The sequence below is a fragment of the Vombatus ursinus genome, unplaced genomic scaffold (assembly GCF_900497805.2).
Source record: "Vombatus ursinus unplaced genomic scaffold, bare-nosed wombat genome assembly UNPS02014177.1, whole genome shotgun sequence".
NCBI lineage: Eukaryota > Metazoa > Chordata > Mammalia > Diprotodontia > Vombatidae > Vombatus > Vombatus ursinus.
The window spans coordinates 753,292-770,209 of NW_020953955.1; the positions used below are offsets into that span (position 1 = coordinate 753,292).

The following is a 16,918-nucleotide window of genomic DNA, read 5'->3' on the forward strand; positions in this document are numbered from 1 at the left end:
AGATGGGTCTGGAGAGTTGGGAGGAGAGAAGTGGGACATTTGTCCAGCTTGTTCTCAGTAATTACTGTTCACTGTTTGTCGTAGCTTCCAAGTAGGTAGTTTCCATCTTATATCCTTTTTCCATCTGTGTCCTTTTCTGCCATTTACTCCATCAGGTAGGATTCTCTCCCCTGGTCACAGATAGTTCTGGGAGGGTTGAAAGGAGAAAAGTGGGACTTTTGTCCAGTCTGTCCTCAGTAATTACTGTTCGCTGTTTAAAATTCCTTCTGAGAAGCTAGAATTTCTACCCAACATCCTTTTTCATCTATACCCTCTTCTGCAATTTGCACCATTAGGTGGGATTCTCTCTCCTGGTCACAGATAGATCTAGGAGGGTTGAAAGGAGAGAAGTGGGGCATTTGTCCAGTCTGTACTCAGTTGACATCTCAGTAATTGCTATTTACTCTTTACAGTTCCTTCTGAGAGTTTCCACTCAACATCCTTGCCCATTTGTACCCTCTTCTACTATTTACCCCATTAGTTGTGTTTGAGGACTGGGGTGAATCAGTGCTAGACCTTGGAAGATATCACACTTCCCTTATTCCTTCTACAACCCAACAAGCCTTAGCGGGGGAAGACATTGGCCTGGAGCCTCCTACGGAGGGCATCCTTTACCTCCTTATTGCGGAGACTGTAAATGAAAGGGTTAAGCATGGGGATGATGATAGTGTAGAAGACTGAGACTATCTGACCATCTGTGCCACTGTCATTTCCATGGGGCTGGACATATGTGAAGACCACAGTGCCATAGAAAATGGCAATAGCTAGGAAATGGGAGGCACATGTAGAGAGGGCCTTTTCCCTTCCAGCTGCTGAGCGCATGCGCCCGATGGCCACCAGGACCAGGCCATAGGAAATGAGAATGACTGTGGCAGGCAGAAGAGTCACCAAGGCAGAGAAAATATAGAGGATGTTGCCTGCTGTGGCAGTGTCAGCGCATGCCAGGCGGAGGAGCGGTGGGATGTCACAGAAGTAGTGGGTGACTTCATTGGGTCCACAAAAGGGCAAGACAAAAACATTCCCAGTCTGGATGGTGGAATTGACCCCACCAAACCCATAGGAAGCAGCCACCAGCTGGAGGCAGGTCACCTTGGTCATAACAGAAGCGTAATGGAGGGGTTGACAGATAGCCATGAAGCGGTCATAGGCCATGGCAGCCAGAAGGAAACTCTCGGTTGTCACGTGTATCACAAAGAAGGCCAGCTGGACCACACAACCAGTGAATGAAATGGATTTGTCAGTGGCTAAAAAGTTGACCAAGAGTTTGGGTGTGACCACAGAAGAGTAGCAAATGTCAAGGAAAGAGAGGATGCTGAGGAAGAAGTACATGGGACTATGAAGACGGGGGTCAATGTAGATCAGGGTCATCATGCCCGTGTTGCCCATCACTGTCATGGCATAGATCAGCAAGAAGATGAAGAAAAACATCGTCTGCAGGTCTGCGTACTCAGAGAAGCCCAATAAGATAAATTGAGTTACTGGGGTAAAGTTGCCACTGGCAAGAGCTATCTCTCCAGGAGTCATCTGCAAAATGATAATTGACAGCCAATTAATCAATTAATCATTACAATACAGCCTCTACTGTGCTTAGAGACAGTATAGTAGAAAGAGCACTGGCCTTCAGTCAGGAGAAGTCTGGGTTCAAATCTTGCCTCTGCTACATGCTAATCGTGTGATCTTGGGTAGATCCATTAAGCCTCTCCTTCCTTATCTTAAAATTGGAAATCATGATGCCTGTAGTACCCATCTCACAGAACTGTTTGGAGATTAAAATGAGATAATGCATGTAAGTGATTGACAGACCTTAAAGGTTTCTCTAAATGTCGATGAGGATGATGATGATGATGATGATGATGATGGCAATATAGTATAGTGAATCAAAAACCAGCTTTGGAGTCAAAATGACCTAGATTTGAGCCTTGCCTCTGATACATAATTTCTGTTTGATGTTGGGCAAATCACTTAACCTCTCAGTGTGTCAAGATTCTTTCTGACTATAAGTAGCAGAGCAGGTGCCGATCTACACAGATAGAGGGAGTTTCCTCAGAGGGAGCTCTGTTCAATAAGGTTTGGAACCCCTCGACTCATTATTTTTTCTTGTTATTACCACATAACTCAAGAGAATAGTTAGTAGTGAACATAAAATGGACACATGGCCAGCCTTAGCTTGGGCTCTACACCATGGAGGAGACACTTCCTTCTCTTATCTGAGATCAATGATTATGCAAATGGTGGAGAAGAATGATGAGTGAATGTAAAAGCTTGTATTAAGCACATATTCCAGACACTGTGATGGGCGCCGCAAATATAAATACAAAAATGAGAAGTTGTTGCCTTCAAGTAGTTTACATTTTAATGGAAGAGACAACACATAAGGGAGTGGTGGATAGGGAATTTTGGTCTGGGAAAAACTAGGATGGTAAGAGGAAGTATAGGGCAGTTGATTTATACATCCATGTTAGGAACAAAGGTAGTGTGGATTTGATTACTAGAGCAAAAGATAGAAATCAGGGCGGGGACTAAGCTCATAGAGAGCTAGAAAAGATGTGAATCATGGTCTGCTGGGGCCACATAGATATAGTGGGTTCCATGAGTTTGTGATCACTCACTCACTAATTAACACAGCTCGTCCCATGGTGGTAGTTCCAAAGAAGAGTAGATCATCTCTCTTATGAATTGGGGCCATGGCTTCTGGAGGTCTGGGTTCAGAGAGTTCTATTCCAGATAGGGAGGAGTGGGGAGATGACATTAAACAGATCTCACTGTGCTAAGAATAAGTGTAGGAGCTTGGGCAAGTTACTTTTTCACCTCTCTGGGCCTCAGTTTCCTCATCTACAAAAAAGGGGAAGGGTAAGCTAGATGTTCTATAACATCCTTCTTTATATATGAGTCATGATCCAATGCCTTCCCTAAACACAAGACTAGTATCATACAGTGTAGAGGAAAGGAAACCCCATATGAAGATAGGACACCTGAGTTCTTGTCCTAGGATCCACCACACCAGCTAGTGCCTTAGTCAGCTAGTATTGATTAAGCACCTTCTATGCGTCAGGCACAGCCATAAATCCTGGGGATACAAAAGAAGGCAAAAAGCCCAGTTCCTGCTCTCAAGGAGCTCCCAGTCTAATGGGAAAATAACATACATACAGCTATGTACAAATGAGATGTATGCAGATAAATTGGATATTGGATTTGAACTGAGACTTGTAGGAAGCCAGGGAAATGAGGTGGAGACAAGAAAGGAGAGTATTCACTGACATGGGAGACAGCCAATGAAAATGCTCAAAACTGGGAGATGAAATGTCTTGTTTGAGGAAGATCAACGAGGTCTGAGTCACTGGATCATAGACTATATGTGGAAGAGTCAGGTGTAAGAAGACTGGAAAGGTAGGAAGGGGCCAGCATAAGAAGGACTGTAAAAACCAAAGAGATGGTTTTGTATTTGATCTTGGAGGTAATAGGAAGCCAATGGAGTTTATTGGAAAGGGGTGTATGTGTTGTGGTCAATTTAACAGCTGAATGGAGGAGGGACTGGATTGGGGAGAGACCTGGTGACAGGAAGATCCTACTGCACTAGTCCAAGTGTGAGTGAGGTGATGACGGCCTAAACCAGGGTGGAAGTAATGCCCGAGCAGAGGAGAGAATATGCACAAGAGATGTTTTGAAGGTGGAATCAACAGGAATTGGCAACTATTTGGTTATGGGGAGATGAGGAATTGAACATGACATCTAGGTTTCAAATTTGAATTACTGGGAGGATGGTGGTGCCCTTGACAGTGATAGCAAAGTTAGGAAGAGGGGAGGGTTTTTGAAGAAAGCTAGTGAGTTTAGTTTTGGGTGACTACAGAGAGCCAGCATGAAGTTGCACCAGATAATCTGTAAAGTTCTTTCCCACTATATGCTCCTCTGAATCTATAAAAATGTAGATTTCTTGTTCTCCCCTTCCCACACATATATTTAGAGTCAGCCTGAAAGTCCCTCACACTAGTTAACAGGAAGAAATAGATCTGATTAAAGAAATACACACTGAGATCAGATCCACTAAAGGACTAGTGATTTTGATTCAGGGGATTTGGGGTTCATGGACCACCTTCAGGAAGGGTAGTTCTGGCTCGTGATGTGGCCAGGAATGTGGAACAGCATCAGGGTACTAAAGTCTCCCACTGAAGAAACCATGGAGGTAGCCCTAACCTCTTGCAGGCCCTGCCCATGGAGCAGAAGTTCATCTACCACAATGAAAAGAGCTTTAAGTATGAGCTCGTCTTAGGTCTGTTGTCTGAGAACCAACTTTGCTATATTAGAGAGCCTAATGACCACGTTGCTTGTGCAATAGGGAATATATCCCTTACAGTGCCTCTTGAAGACCCTTTCCCAAGTTTTAGAACCTAATGGTTATGATATATGTCACAGGAGAAGCATTCACTTCAGTGAAATCACAGGTCTTTGAATATACAAGTAGAAGTGTGATTTGAACCCAGGTACTTTGGCTCTTGCACACAGAAAAGTTTTCTATGTGACCTTGACAGTTCTATAAATCCATCAGAAACTACCCTATCAACTGCTCAGAGGTTCCCTGGCAGTGATGATTAGAAAGGAGAATTTGATAGGGTGACAGGTTTGGAAGAATGGTTTCATCATCTGGGAGACCCTGTCCCAATTGTCCGCCAAGCCCACTGTGCTTATTTTGGCTGCTTACATTGGTCCCTTTGCCTGATATGTTCCCTCTCTCCTCCATTTACCCCAGTGCTTCACTTCCTCCAGACTCAGTTCCAGATTTGCATCATTTAGGAAGCCTTCCTTGACCATACCAGTCTTCCTTGACCTCTGTCTCTACTCTGAGCTGCTACAGGTTTCTACCCTTCATTTGGCAATTCCTGGTTTATGGACTCCCTTGATCACCTGTGATCTTGTAACTCTCAACTTCTAATTCCTTATTCCCGAGTGAAGCCCTCTCCCCCTATTCAAATTCTCTATTCCTGTTCCAGGGTTGATGAGGAGTACTAGAGTAAAACATGAAATCAAGTTGGTTTCATTCCCCACACATCCATGGAACATAATCTCAGTTTGACCCTCAGTACAGCTCAACAATCCTGCTGCTCTGTCTTTATTGATTCCTTATCTCATCCCCATGGCAACTTGCAAGCTCTTTGTTCTCTCCTCAGCCAACCATACACTCTCCCCTCCTTATTTGCCTGAACATATAGCAGATGTCCTGGCCTCCTAATTCATCAAGATGCTTGAGGCCATCTGAAGAAAAGCTTAGCCTTCTGTCATTGACATGGAATCTATGCCTTTATCTAAGTTATTGATGAAAATATTAAACCCCATGGGGCTCAGCACTGATCTTTGTGGGCACCCCCTACCCCAAACCTCCTTACAAGTTGACATCTACCCATTAATGACAGCTACTCTCTGAGTCTGGCCATTCAAACAGCTCAAATTTCACCTGACTGTACTATTGTCTAACCCATGGCTCCGCATCTTTTCCATAAGAATAGCATGACAGCCATTGTCAAATGCTTTGCTAAAATCTGATAAACTGTATCTGAAGCATTTGCCTAATTGACCAGTCTAGTAACCCCGACAAAAAGAAATAAGGTTAGGCTGGTACGATCTGTTTCCAGATCTATCTTAGCTTCAACCTCTTTTTTGTCTCACATTCTGGCTCCAGTCTTGCATCTCCAGCAGTTTGCTGGACATTTTCATCTGGATCTCTCATCACCCCTTCCCTCAGGATCAAACTCCACCATCTTTAGCAGATTAGCTGACATCCTATCAACTAGAGATTCTAAATAAAATGAGTAAATGAAAAGGCATTTATGAAGCCCATACTATGCGCTAAACACTGGGGATGCAGATCCAAAAGGAAAGACACCCTCCATCCTCAAAGAGGGTATTTTAACAATTGGAGACAACACATATCTCCTAAGGCAGTCCATTTCATTTTGAGTCTGCAGTTAATGTTGGAAAGTTTTTTTTTTTTTGGTACACTGAGTCATAATCTGTCCTTTGCCTCTTGTATTCACCGTTAGCATTGCCCTATCTGTCGTTTGGGGTCAAACAGAAGTCTAAGCCCTCCTAGAGGCAATAGCCCTTCAGATACTTGAAGATACTTAGCTTACAACTTAAATTTCTCATTTTTTTGATTAGTATTTAATTGTAGTGTTTAATTTGGAGGCAGCTGGATGGAGCTGTGGATAGAGTGCTAGGCCTGGAGTAAGGAAGACCTGAGTTTAAATGCAACCTCAGACAGTTATTAGTTGTGTGACCCTTTGTAAGTCACTTGATCCTGTTTGTCTCAGTTTCTTCATCTGTAGAATTAACTGGAGAAAGGAAATGGCAAACTACTCCAGTATCTTTGCCAAGAAACCGCCAAAAGGGATCACAAAGAGTTGGAAACAACTAAATAATTTAATTGTTTGTTGACTGAGTTCACCATGATTTCATATTTTTGTTAGCTATGCCTCTGAAAGACAATCTGAAAGTCTGCCATCTAGAACCTCTATTTCCTCACAAAATTCCCTTTGTATTAGGTCTATTCAATTCATGTTCCTTCCATCTTCTTGCATTCCTAGAAAACTGGCTCCCTACCATAAGATACTCCATCTCCAACTATCTTCTCCAGGTGCTACTTTTTGCATACTTCCTAACCCACTGTCCAGAAGGAAGGGTAGGAATATTCCTTGCTCTTCGCTTATACTTCCAGATCCTCCTTCAACAACTGTTGCTAAGCAATCTCTCCTTTGCAGTATGGTCCATCCATTTCTAGCACCCTGTCCAGGTTCCCCTCCTTTCTCAAGAAGTTTAGTTTTTGTTTGTTTGTTTGTTTGTTTTTTTTTAAGGCAATTGGGGTTAAGTGACTTGCCCAGGGTCACACAGCTAGAAAGTGTTGTTCGGTCTGAGGCCGGATGTGAACTCAGGTACTCCTTACTTCAGGGCCGGTGCTCTATCTACTGTGCCACCTAGCTGCCCCTAAGAAGTTTAGTTTTTGCCTCAAGGTTTTCTTCTCCACCTCCTTCCTCCCAACTTTTTGTCCTTTTACTTGGGAACTTGAGTATCTATGTTGATGCCCTTTCAAATACCCTTGACTTTCAATTTATTAACCTTCTCAACTCCCATGGACCTCCATTCATTCTCAGTGACTGACAGGGATGGTCATACCCTTGATCTCACCATCACAAATGCTCCATCTCCATAAACAAAAACTCTGAAATTCTTCTATTTGACCACAACCTCCTATCCTTCCATCTCTCTCTGTGTTTATCTTTTCTTTATCTGCACTATGTTCCCTAGTCCCTTTGTTCCTTAGTGCTTTCTTGGATCATCATCGCATCTGGCTTCCCTTCCCTTTTTTTCCATTCCTAATCCTTTAGTTAATTTGTTCAGCTATGCACTATTTTCTCTTCAGCCCTTGATGCTGCTGCTCAGTCCTTCAAACTGGATCACCAGAGACTATGCCTGATGAGCTAAGACATTCAGCTCTATGTTCCCTGGGACTATGGTGTCTCTTCTTCATTTTGGCCACTTTCTACCCATCTATATCATTTCTCTCTCCCACCTCCCATTCTATCTCACTTTCTACTTCTTGCTCTAAAAATGGTAATCAAATCCACACTACCATTGCCTCTGGAAAGGTCATGTCAATGGACTGCGTTTTTGTTCCACTCCATCTTTGGCAGTTCCTAGACCATAACTCCCTTCCCTTCCCTAAATGTGTTGTCCCCTCCATTAAGTAAGCTCCATGAGGACAGGGACTGTCTCACATATTTGTATCTCTGGCACTTAGTACAGAACTTGCCACATAGTAAGGGCTTAATACTACAAACTTAACTTCCTTCCTTCCTTCCTTCCTTCCTCTACCCTTTTATTCCTACCCCCTTATTCTATTCTGTTCATGCTTTGTCAAATCTCAAACTTGTCTTTCCCCCACCATCTGCCTCCTCTGCTGCTATGCATTGCTGGATATCCCTGGAGGAAGTCACACATTTGTGCTTACTGTGTCTGTTACAGATTTATGTAATCTAATCTCAACTGGAGCTTCACTACTTCATTTTTCTCTAATTGACTATTTCATTCCCCATAGTTGCTTTTCTGTATCTTGTCTATCCTCCTTAACTTTCCTGCATTGTCTTCTTTATCTCTCTTCTCTCCCTTTTAGGAAAGGGCCTCACCTCCTACTTTACTGATAAAATCCTTTGTGAGGTCTGCCTCCTGCTTTATTTCATACTTCAAAAATTCTCTACAAGTCCTTGAACTTTTAAAAAATACTTTGATAAATGTATTTCAATATAATTTGTTTCCTTCACAATCTTATTTATTTTATTTTATGAATTTAAAAACTTCATTCTGAGAAGGAGTCTATAGGCTTCACTAGATTGCCAAAGGGTCCCATGAAACAAAAAAAACATTTAGAACCCCAGCTCTGTATTGTCCCCCATTCTGTTTTCCTTTGCTACCGTCTGACAAAGAGATGGCCCTTCTAGTCAAGGCCAGCCCCTCTCCTTGTGTTCTTGATTCCATTCCTTCCTGACTTACCCGTTTAATGACTCCCTGTCTTTATTTTGCCTCTAATCTCTCTTCCACTGACTTCTTCCTTGCTGCCTACAAACATGCCCAAGTCTCTCATCCTTAAAAATCCTTCCCTTGATGCTGCCATCTGCTCCAGCTATCATCCTAAATATCTTTTTCCTTTCACAGCTGAACTCTTCAAAAGGGCCCAAACTCATTTCTATTTCCTCACCTCCCACTCTTCAACCCCTTGCAATCTGGCTCCCAACCACCCCACCCCACTCAAATGAAGCTGCTTTGTCCAATGTTACCAATACTCTCTGAATGACTAAATCCAACGAACTTTTCTCAAGTCTCACTTACCTTGACCTCTCTGTAATTTGTGACATTGTTGGGCACCCCTCCTCCTGCATACTCCCTCACTGTGCTTTCTTGGTTCTCCTCCTAACAGTCTGACCATTCCCTGTTCATCATCCTTTTCTGACCTACCAAATGTGGGCATCCTTAGACTCTCTGTCCTGGCCCTCTTTTCTGCATTTGTATTCTCTCACTTAGTGACGTTATTAGCTTCCATTATCATCAATTATTATCTAAGTACAAATGCCTGAAACCTGTATATCTAGCTCTATCCTCTTTTCTGGACTCTAGTCCTGAAAAGTCAACTGCCTGTTATATATCTCCACTTAAATATATTCTTGGCATCTCAAACTCAAAATTGAAATAACTTCCTTTATCCCCCAACTCAGTTCTTCTCAAAACTTCATTATTTCTGTTTAGGGTACCGTAACCACCTTTCTAGGTTCCAAGGTTTGCAACCTTGGAGTCATCTTCAGCTCTTCCTTCTTTGTCTTCCTGAGTTGAAATTTGGCTTCAGATAATTACTAGCTGTGTGACCCTAGGCAAGTCACTTAACCCCTGTTTGCCTCAGTTTCTCATCTGTAAAACGAGCTGGAGAAGGAAATAAGAAACTGTTCCAGTATTTTTGCCAAGAAAACTGCAGTTGGGGTCAAGAAGAGCTGGACACGAATGAACAACAAACATCTCTAGGACAAAATACAAAATCCTCAGCCTGCCATTTGCAGTTTTCTCCAGTCTGGTTCCCACCAACCTTTCCAGACTCGTTTCCTATTACTTCCCTTTACACATTCTTCATTTCAGTTAAATTGACCTGCTGGCTATTCTTTAAAAAATGACTTCATGTTTTCTGCCTTTGTAGCTTTCTTCCCATGATTTAACCCACATCTAGAACTCACTCCTTCCTCATCTCTCCTTCTTGGAATCCCACACACCTGCACAAGGCACACCTCATCTCCCCCAGTTGTTAGGGCTCTCCTTTTTGTAAAATTATTTTATACTATTTGTACTTGTGTATATTTATCTCCAGAATAGGATAGAAGCTTTTTGAGGGTAGAGATTGTTCCATATTGGTCTTTGAATCCATCGCGTGAGCACAGTGCCTCACAAGGAGTAAGCACTTAAACATTTGTTGAATTCAACTACAAAATCCTGAAATCCTCCAAATATGAAATACAACCAGTGGTCACCCACCTATCCTCCAGAACTATTTTCAGGTCTCCTCCGGGAAGCTTTCCTTGTTTAATCCCGTCCAAATGATCTCTCTTTTTATTGAATCCTGCTTTAAAATGTATACACTTAAGTTACTTTAAATGTGTTAGAGACATTTGCAAAATGGTATGTGTATGCGCACGAGTGAGCGAGCTATCTTTCCAGGTTGATTGATACAAAACTAAAATTTTGCCTCTCACAAGCTCAGTATTTGAGTAGGAACAGGACCTCATATCTAGTCCAATCAATTTTTCAATGTCCTTCCTAAGTATGGCACCAGAACGGAACACAATATTGCGGGTGTGGTCTGACATGGGCACAGTAGGACTAGACAGTCATCTCTCTGGTCTTGGACACGAATGCTGATGTGGTCAGGGAGGAGGTGCCACTTGGATAGGGGTGTGTGGGGTGTGTGAGGCATTTTAGGTGGAAGGAACAGCAGGATACACATTAAGTCCCTGCCAAAGGGATTAGAGATACAGAGTTAAAGAGACCTAAGTGCTATGCCCTTCTTTTATAAAGGAGGAAACTGAGGCCTGGGGATGCTAAGTGAGGTAGAAGTGAGAGAGTGTAGATTCTAACACAAGTCCTCATACTCCAAATCCAGCATTCTTTCCATTGAAAGACCTGAAGACCATCTTGGCCAATACCCTCATTAGACAGAAAGGGAAACTATGTCTCAGCAAGAGGAAGTGACTGCCCAAGGTCATAAGAATAGTGCGCAGCAGAACTGGGATTTGAACCTAACTCTTCTATCCCCAAATCCAGTGGTCTTTCCATTAGTCCATGTTCCAGGTCCCACTCTGCCTTCATCATTGCCATCACCATCATCATCTCCAAATATATATTCGGTGCTAGGGAATAGGCACACAGGTGTTAGTAAGAATGACTCTGTTGGAGCAGAAGAGGATTCCTGAAGTCACTCCAGGACCCAGTAGGTTCTCAGGCAAAGTCTCCCACAGGTTTCCCTTGTGTTCTCACAGAGGATAAGCCAAACAGGTTGTCCCATTGGATGGAGTGCTGGGCCCGGAGTGAGGAAGATCTGAGTTCAAATCCATTCTTAGAGATTTACTAGCCATGGGTCCCTGGGCAAGTCACTTAACTTTCTGTCTGCTGCAGTCTGCTCAGCTGTAACATGGGGATAATAATAGTACCTATCTCCCAGGGTTATGTGGATCAAATGAGATATTTGTAAAGCATCTAGGCCAGTGCCCAGCACATAGTAGATGCTTAAAAAATGTTCCCTTTCCCCGTCCCTGCCTTCCTCTAAATCCTCTCTCTCTCTCTCTGTCTTTCTCTCCCTCAACTTAGAAACTTAGAGATAATCACTTACTGTGAAAGACAAAGTTCTTCAGCTTGGTGCTTTACCATTGGTAATGCTTGTCCACCTCATTGTCCTCATGTCAGGAGGCTTCCAGGTATCCCATGTTGCATCATTCACTTCTCTGGAACTAATCTCCAGCCCCTCCTCCACCAAAAGCTTTGACTGAGGAATAGAGGGCTCTGGCAGAGGTGTTTGGAAATGCTGCACCCAAGCTGTAGGTTCCATTCCCATCCTGCCCGAACTTTATAACTCCACTTCCATTCCTGCAGGAGCTGACATGACTTCAGAGGCTCCAGGCCCTGGGGAAGGGGATATACCCACCATACACCCACTCCTTGGGGGTCTAGACTGCTTAGGGGCTTCCAGAGGGATTGGGGGAAGTTCATTCACTTGCTCTTGGTCATTTGTTTTTGTTTTTAGGAAGTGGGACCTGTGGAGGGTGGAGTCTAGCTTTCCGTTGATGGATTAAGGGTCTCTGGCTTGACTGTAGGTGTCCAGCAGTCTTATCATCAGGGAACCTCAGAGGGAACAGGTCCACATGGCCTGAGTTCTTCTACTTTCTATCCTAGTCCAGGTCCTGCTGCCCTCGGGGTGGCATGTGGTTCACATGGAATAAAGAGGAGGAGAATATTTTGCTCTATCATCAGCCTTGTCCACGGTGCTCATATGTCATCCTTGCCTAGCCACTGAAGACCAACCCCGAGTCATTTATTTGCACCTTCTGTCTTTTCCCAACTGATCTAGGGCAGTTGAAAGCTTAGAGCTAGAGAAGAATTCCTTCTTGCTGGCAAACCCATCAGCAATGGTATGGAGAGCTTTCAAGGGGTGTAGCACAGAGAAGGAAGGCTTGAGTAGTCTTCCAAGAAACTCAGAGCTCTGGGGATGCCAATTTGATTAAGAGGCACTTGGGACCTTGTTAAGCCTCTTATTTATGTCAGCACACAGGGTTTGTTTGTTTTTTTTTCCCCTCAGCAGTGATGCTTACTTCCAGAACTTGGAAATGCCAATGGGCATAAGGAAGAGCTCAGGGGTTTGTTAACATTGAATGAATAGTTCCTGTTGATGATCTCCCTGTTAACCACCCCTCTCTTTCTTCCTGGCAGACTCATTCTTTCTTCAGATAGGCAGTACCAGTTGTGGTGATTGAGGCATCTGTCCATTCTTCCACCAGGTGACCCTGTTCCTTTATGGCCCCCAGATGGCATTCCTAGGTCTGGATTCTGAATATTGATTTGAGGTCCAAGGCCTGCATTTTAGAGCTGGATGGACCCTTGGGAGTCAAAATCAACCCTACCTAGGAGGATCCTGAGGTTCAGGGAGCAGAATTCCTTCTCACTGGCAAATGATTCGTCCAAGGCCACACAACTAGGTCAAAGCAAGCCAGGATTAGATCCCAGGTCTTTCCGCTCTGCCATACGGCTTCATTCTTTTCCTGATGTAGGCTCCTGGACTTTGTTTACAACTTCCTCACTTTGGTGGAGAACATGAGTGGCTCTTGTCCCCAACTTGAGACGTGTACATTCATTCACAAAGCAATTCTTGTTCCTCTTCCTCTACATTATTTCTCTTGGCAATCTCATCAGCTCTCATGGATTCAATTGTCATCTCTATGCCAATGATTCTCAGATCTATTTATCCAGCCCTAACATCTCCTGACCTCCATTGTCCCATCTCCAGTTGCCCATTAGACATCTGGAAATGGATCTCATAGATACCTTAAACTCATGTCAAAAGTAGAACTCATTATCTTTCCTCCCCTATCAAGGGTACCACCATCCTCCCAGTCATCTAAGTTCAAAACCTGGGGGTCATCTTCAGTTGCTCACTGTCTCTCATCTCCCCATATCCAATCACTTGCCAAATGCTGCTGATTTTACCTTCAGAACTTCTCTGGTACATGCCCTCTTCTCTCCTCTGGCACTGCCTTCACCCTTGGTGAAGGCCTTTATCTCATTCTTGGACTATGGCTATAACCTGCTGATTAGTCTCCCTGCTTCAAGTCTCTCTCCATTCTAGCCCATTTTCTACTCAGCTATCAAACTGATCTTCCTAAGCTCAGGTCCGGTCAAGTCACCCCCATTCAATAAACTCCAGAGGCTCCTTATTGCCTCCAGTATCAGATATAAAATCCTCTGTTTAGCTTTTAAAACCTTTCATATCCTCGTTCCCTCCCATTTTTCTAGTCTTCTTATACCTTTTGTTGTTGTTGTTGAGTCATATTTCGGTTGGGTCTATTCTTTGTGACCTCAGTTGGGAGTCTGAAGTGGTTTGCCATTTCCTTCTCCGGTTCATTTTACAGATGAAGAACTGAGGCAAACAGAATTAAGTGATTTATCCAGGGTCACATAGCTAGTAAGCATCTGTCAGGCCATATTTGACTTCACAAAGATGAGTCTTCCTGGTGCTAGGCCCAGTGCTCTATCCATGGCACCACCTAGCTGCCCTCATACTTTACTTCCCTCTATCTACTCTGTGATCCACTGACACTAGTCTCTTTGCTGTTCCTTACACAAGATTCTCCATTTCCTTACTCTGTGAACTTCTCTGGCTATCCTCCATGCCTGGGATTCTCTCCCAGGAGGCAGAGGATCTTTACCCTGTGGCCTTTCTGGCTTCCTTAAAATCTCAGTTAAAATTCCACCTTCAGCAAGAAGCCTTTTCAACTCTGCTTTAATGCTAGGGTCTTCCTTCTTTTAACTATCTCCACTTTATCCTGTCCATATCTTCTTTGTTCACAATTGTTTGCTTGACTCCCCATTGGAATACGAACTCTTTGAAAGCAAAGACTATTTTTGCCTTTCCTCATATCCCCAGTGCTTAGCACAATACCTGACATGTATTAAGTACTTAATAATGCTTGTTGACTTGACATAGAATGATAAAGAAGATGAGGCACAGAGAAATAAGAGAGCCAAGATCATATACCAAGGCATTGGCAGAAGCTGAGCCTAGAAAGAGAGGACTTGAGGGTTTTTTCCCCCAGTATTTCCCTGTCTGTTATATTTATATAATGTTACATCTCTAGGCTCATGTGGACCCAGATTTGAACTTGGGAGATTATAAAAAATTAATACTGTCTATGACTCATGCCCCTCCCAGAAAAATCTAAGAATACCAGCTTTGGTTTGTCTCTTGTTCTCATCTGGGTGTCTTCAGTTCCCTTGCTAGCACTCAGCTACTGAGGCATGGAATGTAGGATGAGTTAATTACACAACAAGAATATGAAAGGGACTTGAAACCGAGTCCATGGATGGTCCAGAAGGGCTTCTCCTTTGGTGAGCCCAGGATTCTTGGCAGTCATAGTTAAGAGAAGAATGGTGTGGCGAATAACCTTGGAATCAGGAAGATTGGGTTTAATTTGTGCTGCAGATACTAGCCCTGGGCAAGTCACTAAACGAGTGATCTTCAGTTTCTTTATCTGTAAAATGGAGATAATCTCACCTGTCTCACAGGGTTGTTCTGAGGATCAAATGAGATGGTCTTCAAAGCACTTTGACAACCTTAAAAAGCTTTATTACTTTTGTGCTTGTTTCATGGTTTCATGGATTTAGAGCTGGAGGGAACCTCAGAGGGCCTGGATTTCAGTCCCCTAGCTTTATAGATGAGGAAACTGAGAGTCAGAGCCTTGCTCCTATTCAGATAACTAGTAAAGGCCAGAAGGGATTCAAATTGGGACCTCTTAACTCTGAGTCCATCCGTATTTGCATTATAGACCATTGTGTCTCTCTAGACCTACAGCCCCTAAGTCTGAAGCCCCACCTCCCTCCACCCTGCTGCTCAAGAGAGGAAAGACCCTGGAGTTGCTGGAACTTCCCTCCATCTTCCTTCGATACTATAGTGTGCATGCCTCACAGTAACAGCGAAGGTCAAGATGTGAGTCTGCTCCTTAACATTCTGCCTATGTGCATGGGTGCTCCTTGGCTCTGGGGGACTGCAGCTCTGCGGTGTGGTCCGGGACTTCTCTTGCATCGCTTCCTAGCACCTGATCCTGTTGAGGCTTAGATGCTTCCTCTTCCTCCTCCTCGTCACCATCTTGCCTTCCCTCCCCCTCTTCCTCTTTGTCCTTCTCTATTCTTCCTTCTTTGCATTTCCATCTTTGTCCCCGCATCCTCATCCACATCCTCTGGGGAACTTTTAAATTCTGATTTTGATAAACATCAATTAAAACGAGCATTTCCATAAACGGGGCAGAACAAAGAATATTGTATATGAAGCTGTGGATCTCAAGTAAGTACAGCTTGTTTTTCTTTTAAAATACAAAATCAATTTCATCGATTAACTTTCAAAGCTGTTTTGCTTGTCTGTGATCCTTTGGAAAGTGTTACAAGTGTTACAAGGAGGAGAGAAACTGAGCACACATGCTTCAGGGCTAGTTGAGACATTTCCAGTTCTCTTATTAGTCAAGCCCATGGCCCCACCTGCTGGTGTAAAAAATGGCAAACTAGGTACTTGCCGAGATGTCATAACTTGCAGTGTGATAGATGGAGAATCAGATAGATTTGGGTTCAAACCCTGAATCACATACCTACTAGCTGCAGGACCTGGTCAAGTCACCTAATGTCTCTGAGTCTCAGTTTCTTCATTTGTAAAATGAGAGGGTTGAATTCAATACCTTCTACGGTCCATTCCAGCCCTGAAGCTGTCTGCCTATCATCCTTCTCAACCAGAAGTTTCTAGTTCTTATAATCATTGAGTTTGAATGATTATATCTAATTCACATCTCACTTCTCTGAGGTTTCAGGCAGTATGCTACCTTCCTATTCATTCAGCATCTTCTCCTGACCCTTTTTGGCAGTGGAAACACTCAACTTTTTTTTTTTAATTATCTTTTTGAATGCCATCGTGTTTTCTTCTATCTCCCTATCTCCACTTTTCCAGGACCTTTGAACCGCCTTGAGGCTCAGAGGAAGCTTCAAAGAGGCACACTAGGTGCCTTGGAGAAGAAAGGGCAAAGTTAAAAAAAAATAAAACAAAAAAAAAAAAAAGAAAGGGCAAAGTTGACCACTGTTACTAGCATTTTTGTTACCAAACCAGGCCTGGGTGGCTGCAGTGGTCCGGGAACATGGAGTGGTTGTGTTGATTTTTTTTCTTCTCTATTGACTCTCACTTTATGTTGTTCATTCATTAAGGAAAGAGAAAAGAATATTGAATGTTTTTCTTTTCCATCGCAATTTGAATGAGAGATCCTTTCCCCCAATAATATTTATTTGGGGAAAATTTCCAACTATCTTTTTCTACTGAAAATCAGTCTTTATGGAATGATCTTGGTCTCAACTCTTCTTTCTTCATTCTGTAAAGGAACTACTTTGTTTCTATCATCGGGTGCAAACAAATGAGTCTTTCCTTCTTTTGTGGACTATGTGGTCTTACTTTCTGTCTGTGTGTTTCTATTTCCAAATCCATGTCTTCTACTCTGTCTTGTTTTCCTCCTTTTCTCTCACTCTTTGTCTTCCTTTTTCTACCAGCTTGCTGCTGTTGGTG

At 43.2% G+C, this 16,918-nt stretch overlaps 1 protein-coding gene across 1 annotated transcript; it reads right to left on the bottom strand.

Moving 5' to 3' along the window:
• Positions 1-603: 603 nt before the first annotated feature.
• LOC114041685 (olfactory receptor 1052-like) lies at positions 604-1,563 on the bottom strand. The gene has a single exon (XM_027860261.1). It carries the CDS (start codon positions 1,561-1,563, stop codon positions 604-606), a length of 960 nt encoding a protein of 319 aa, XP_027716062.1.
• Between the last annotated feature and the right edge of the window lie 15,355 nt (positions 1,564-16,918).

Coding starts and splice junctions, on each gene's coding strand:
- LOC114041685 (XM_027860261.1), bottom strand. CDS start 1,563: ATGACTCCTGGAGAGATAGCTCTTGCCAGTGGCAACTTTACCCCAGTA.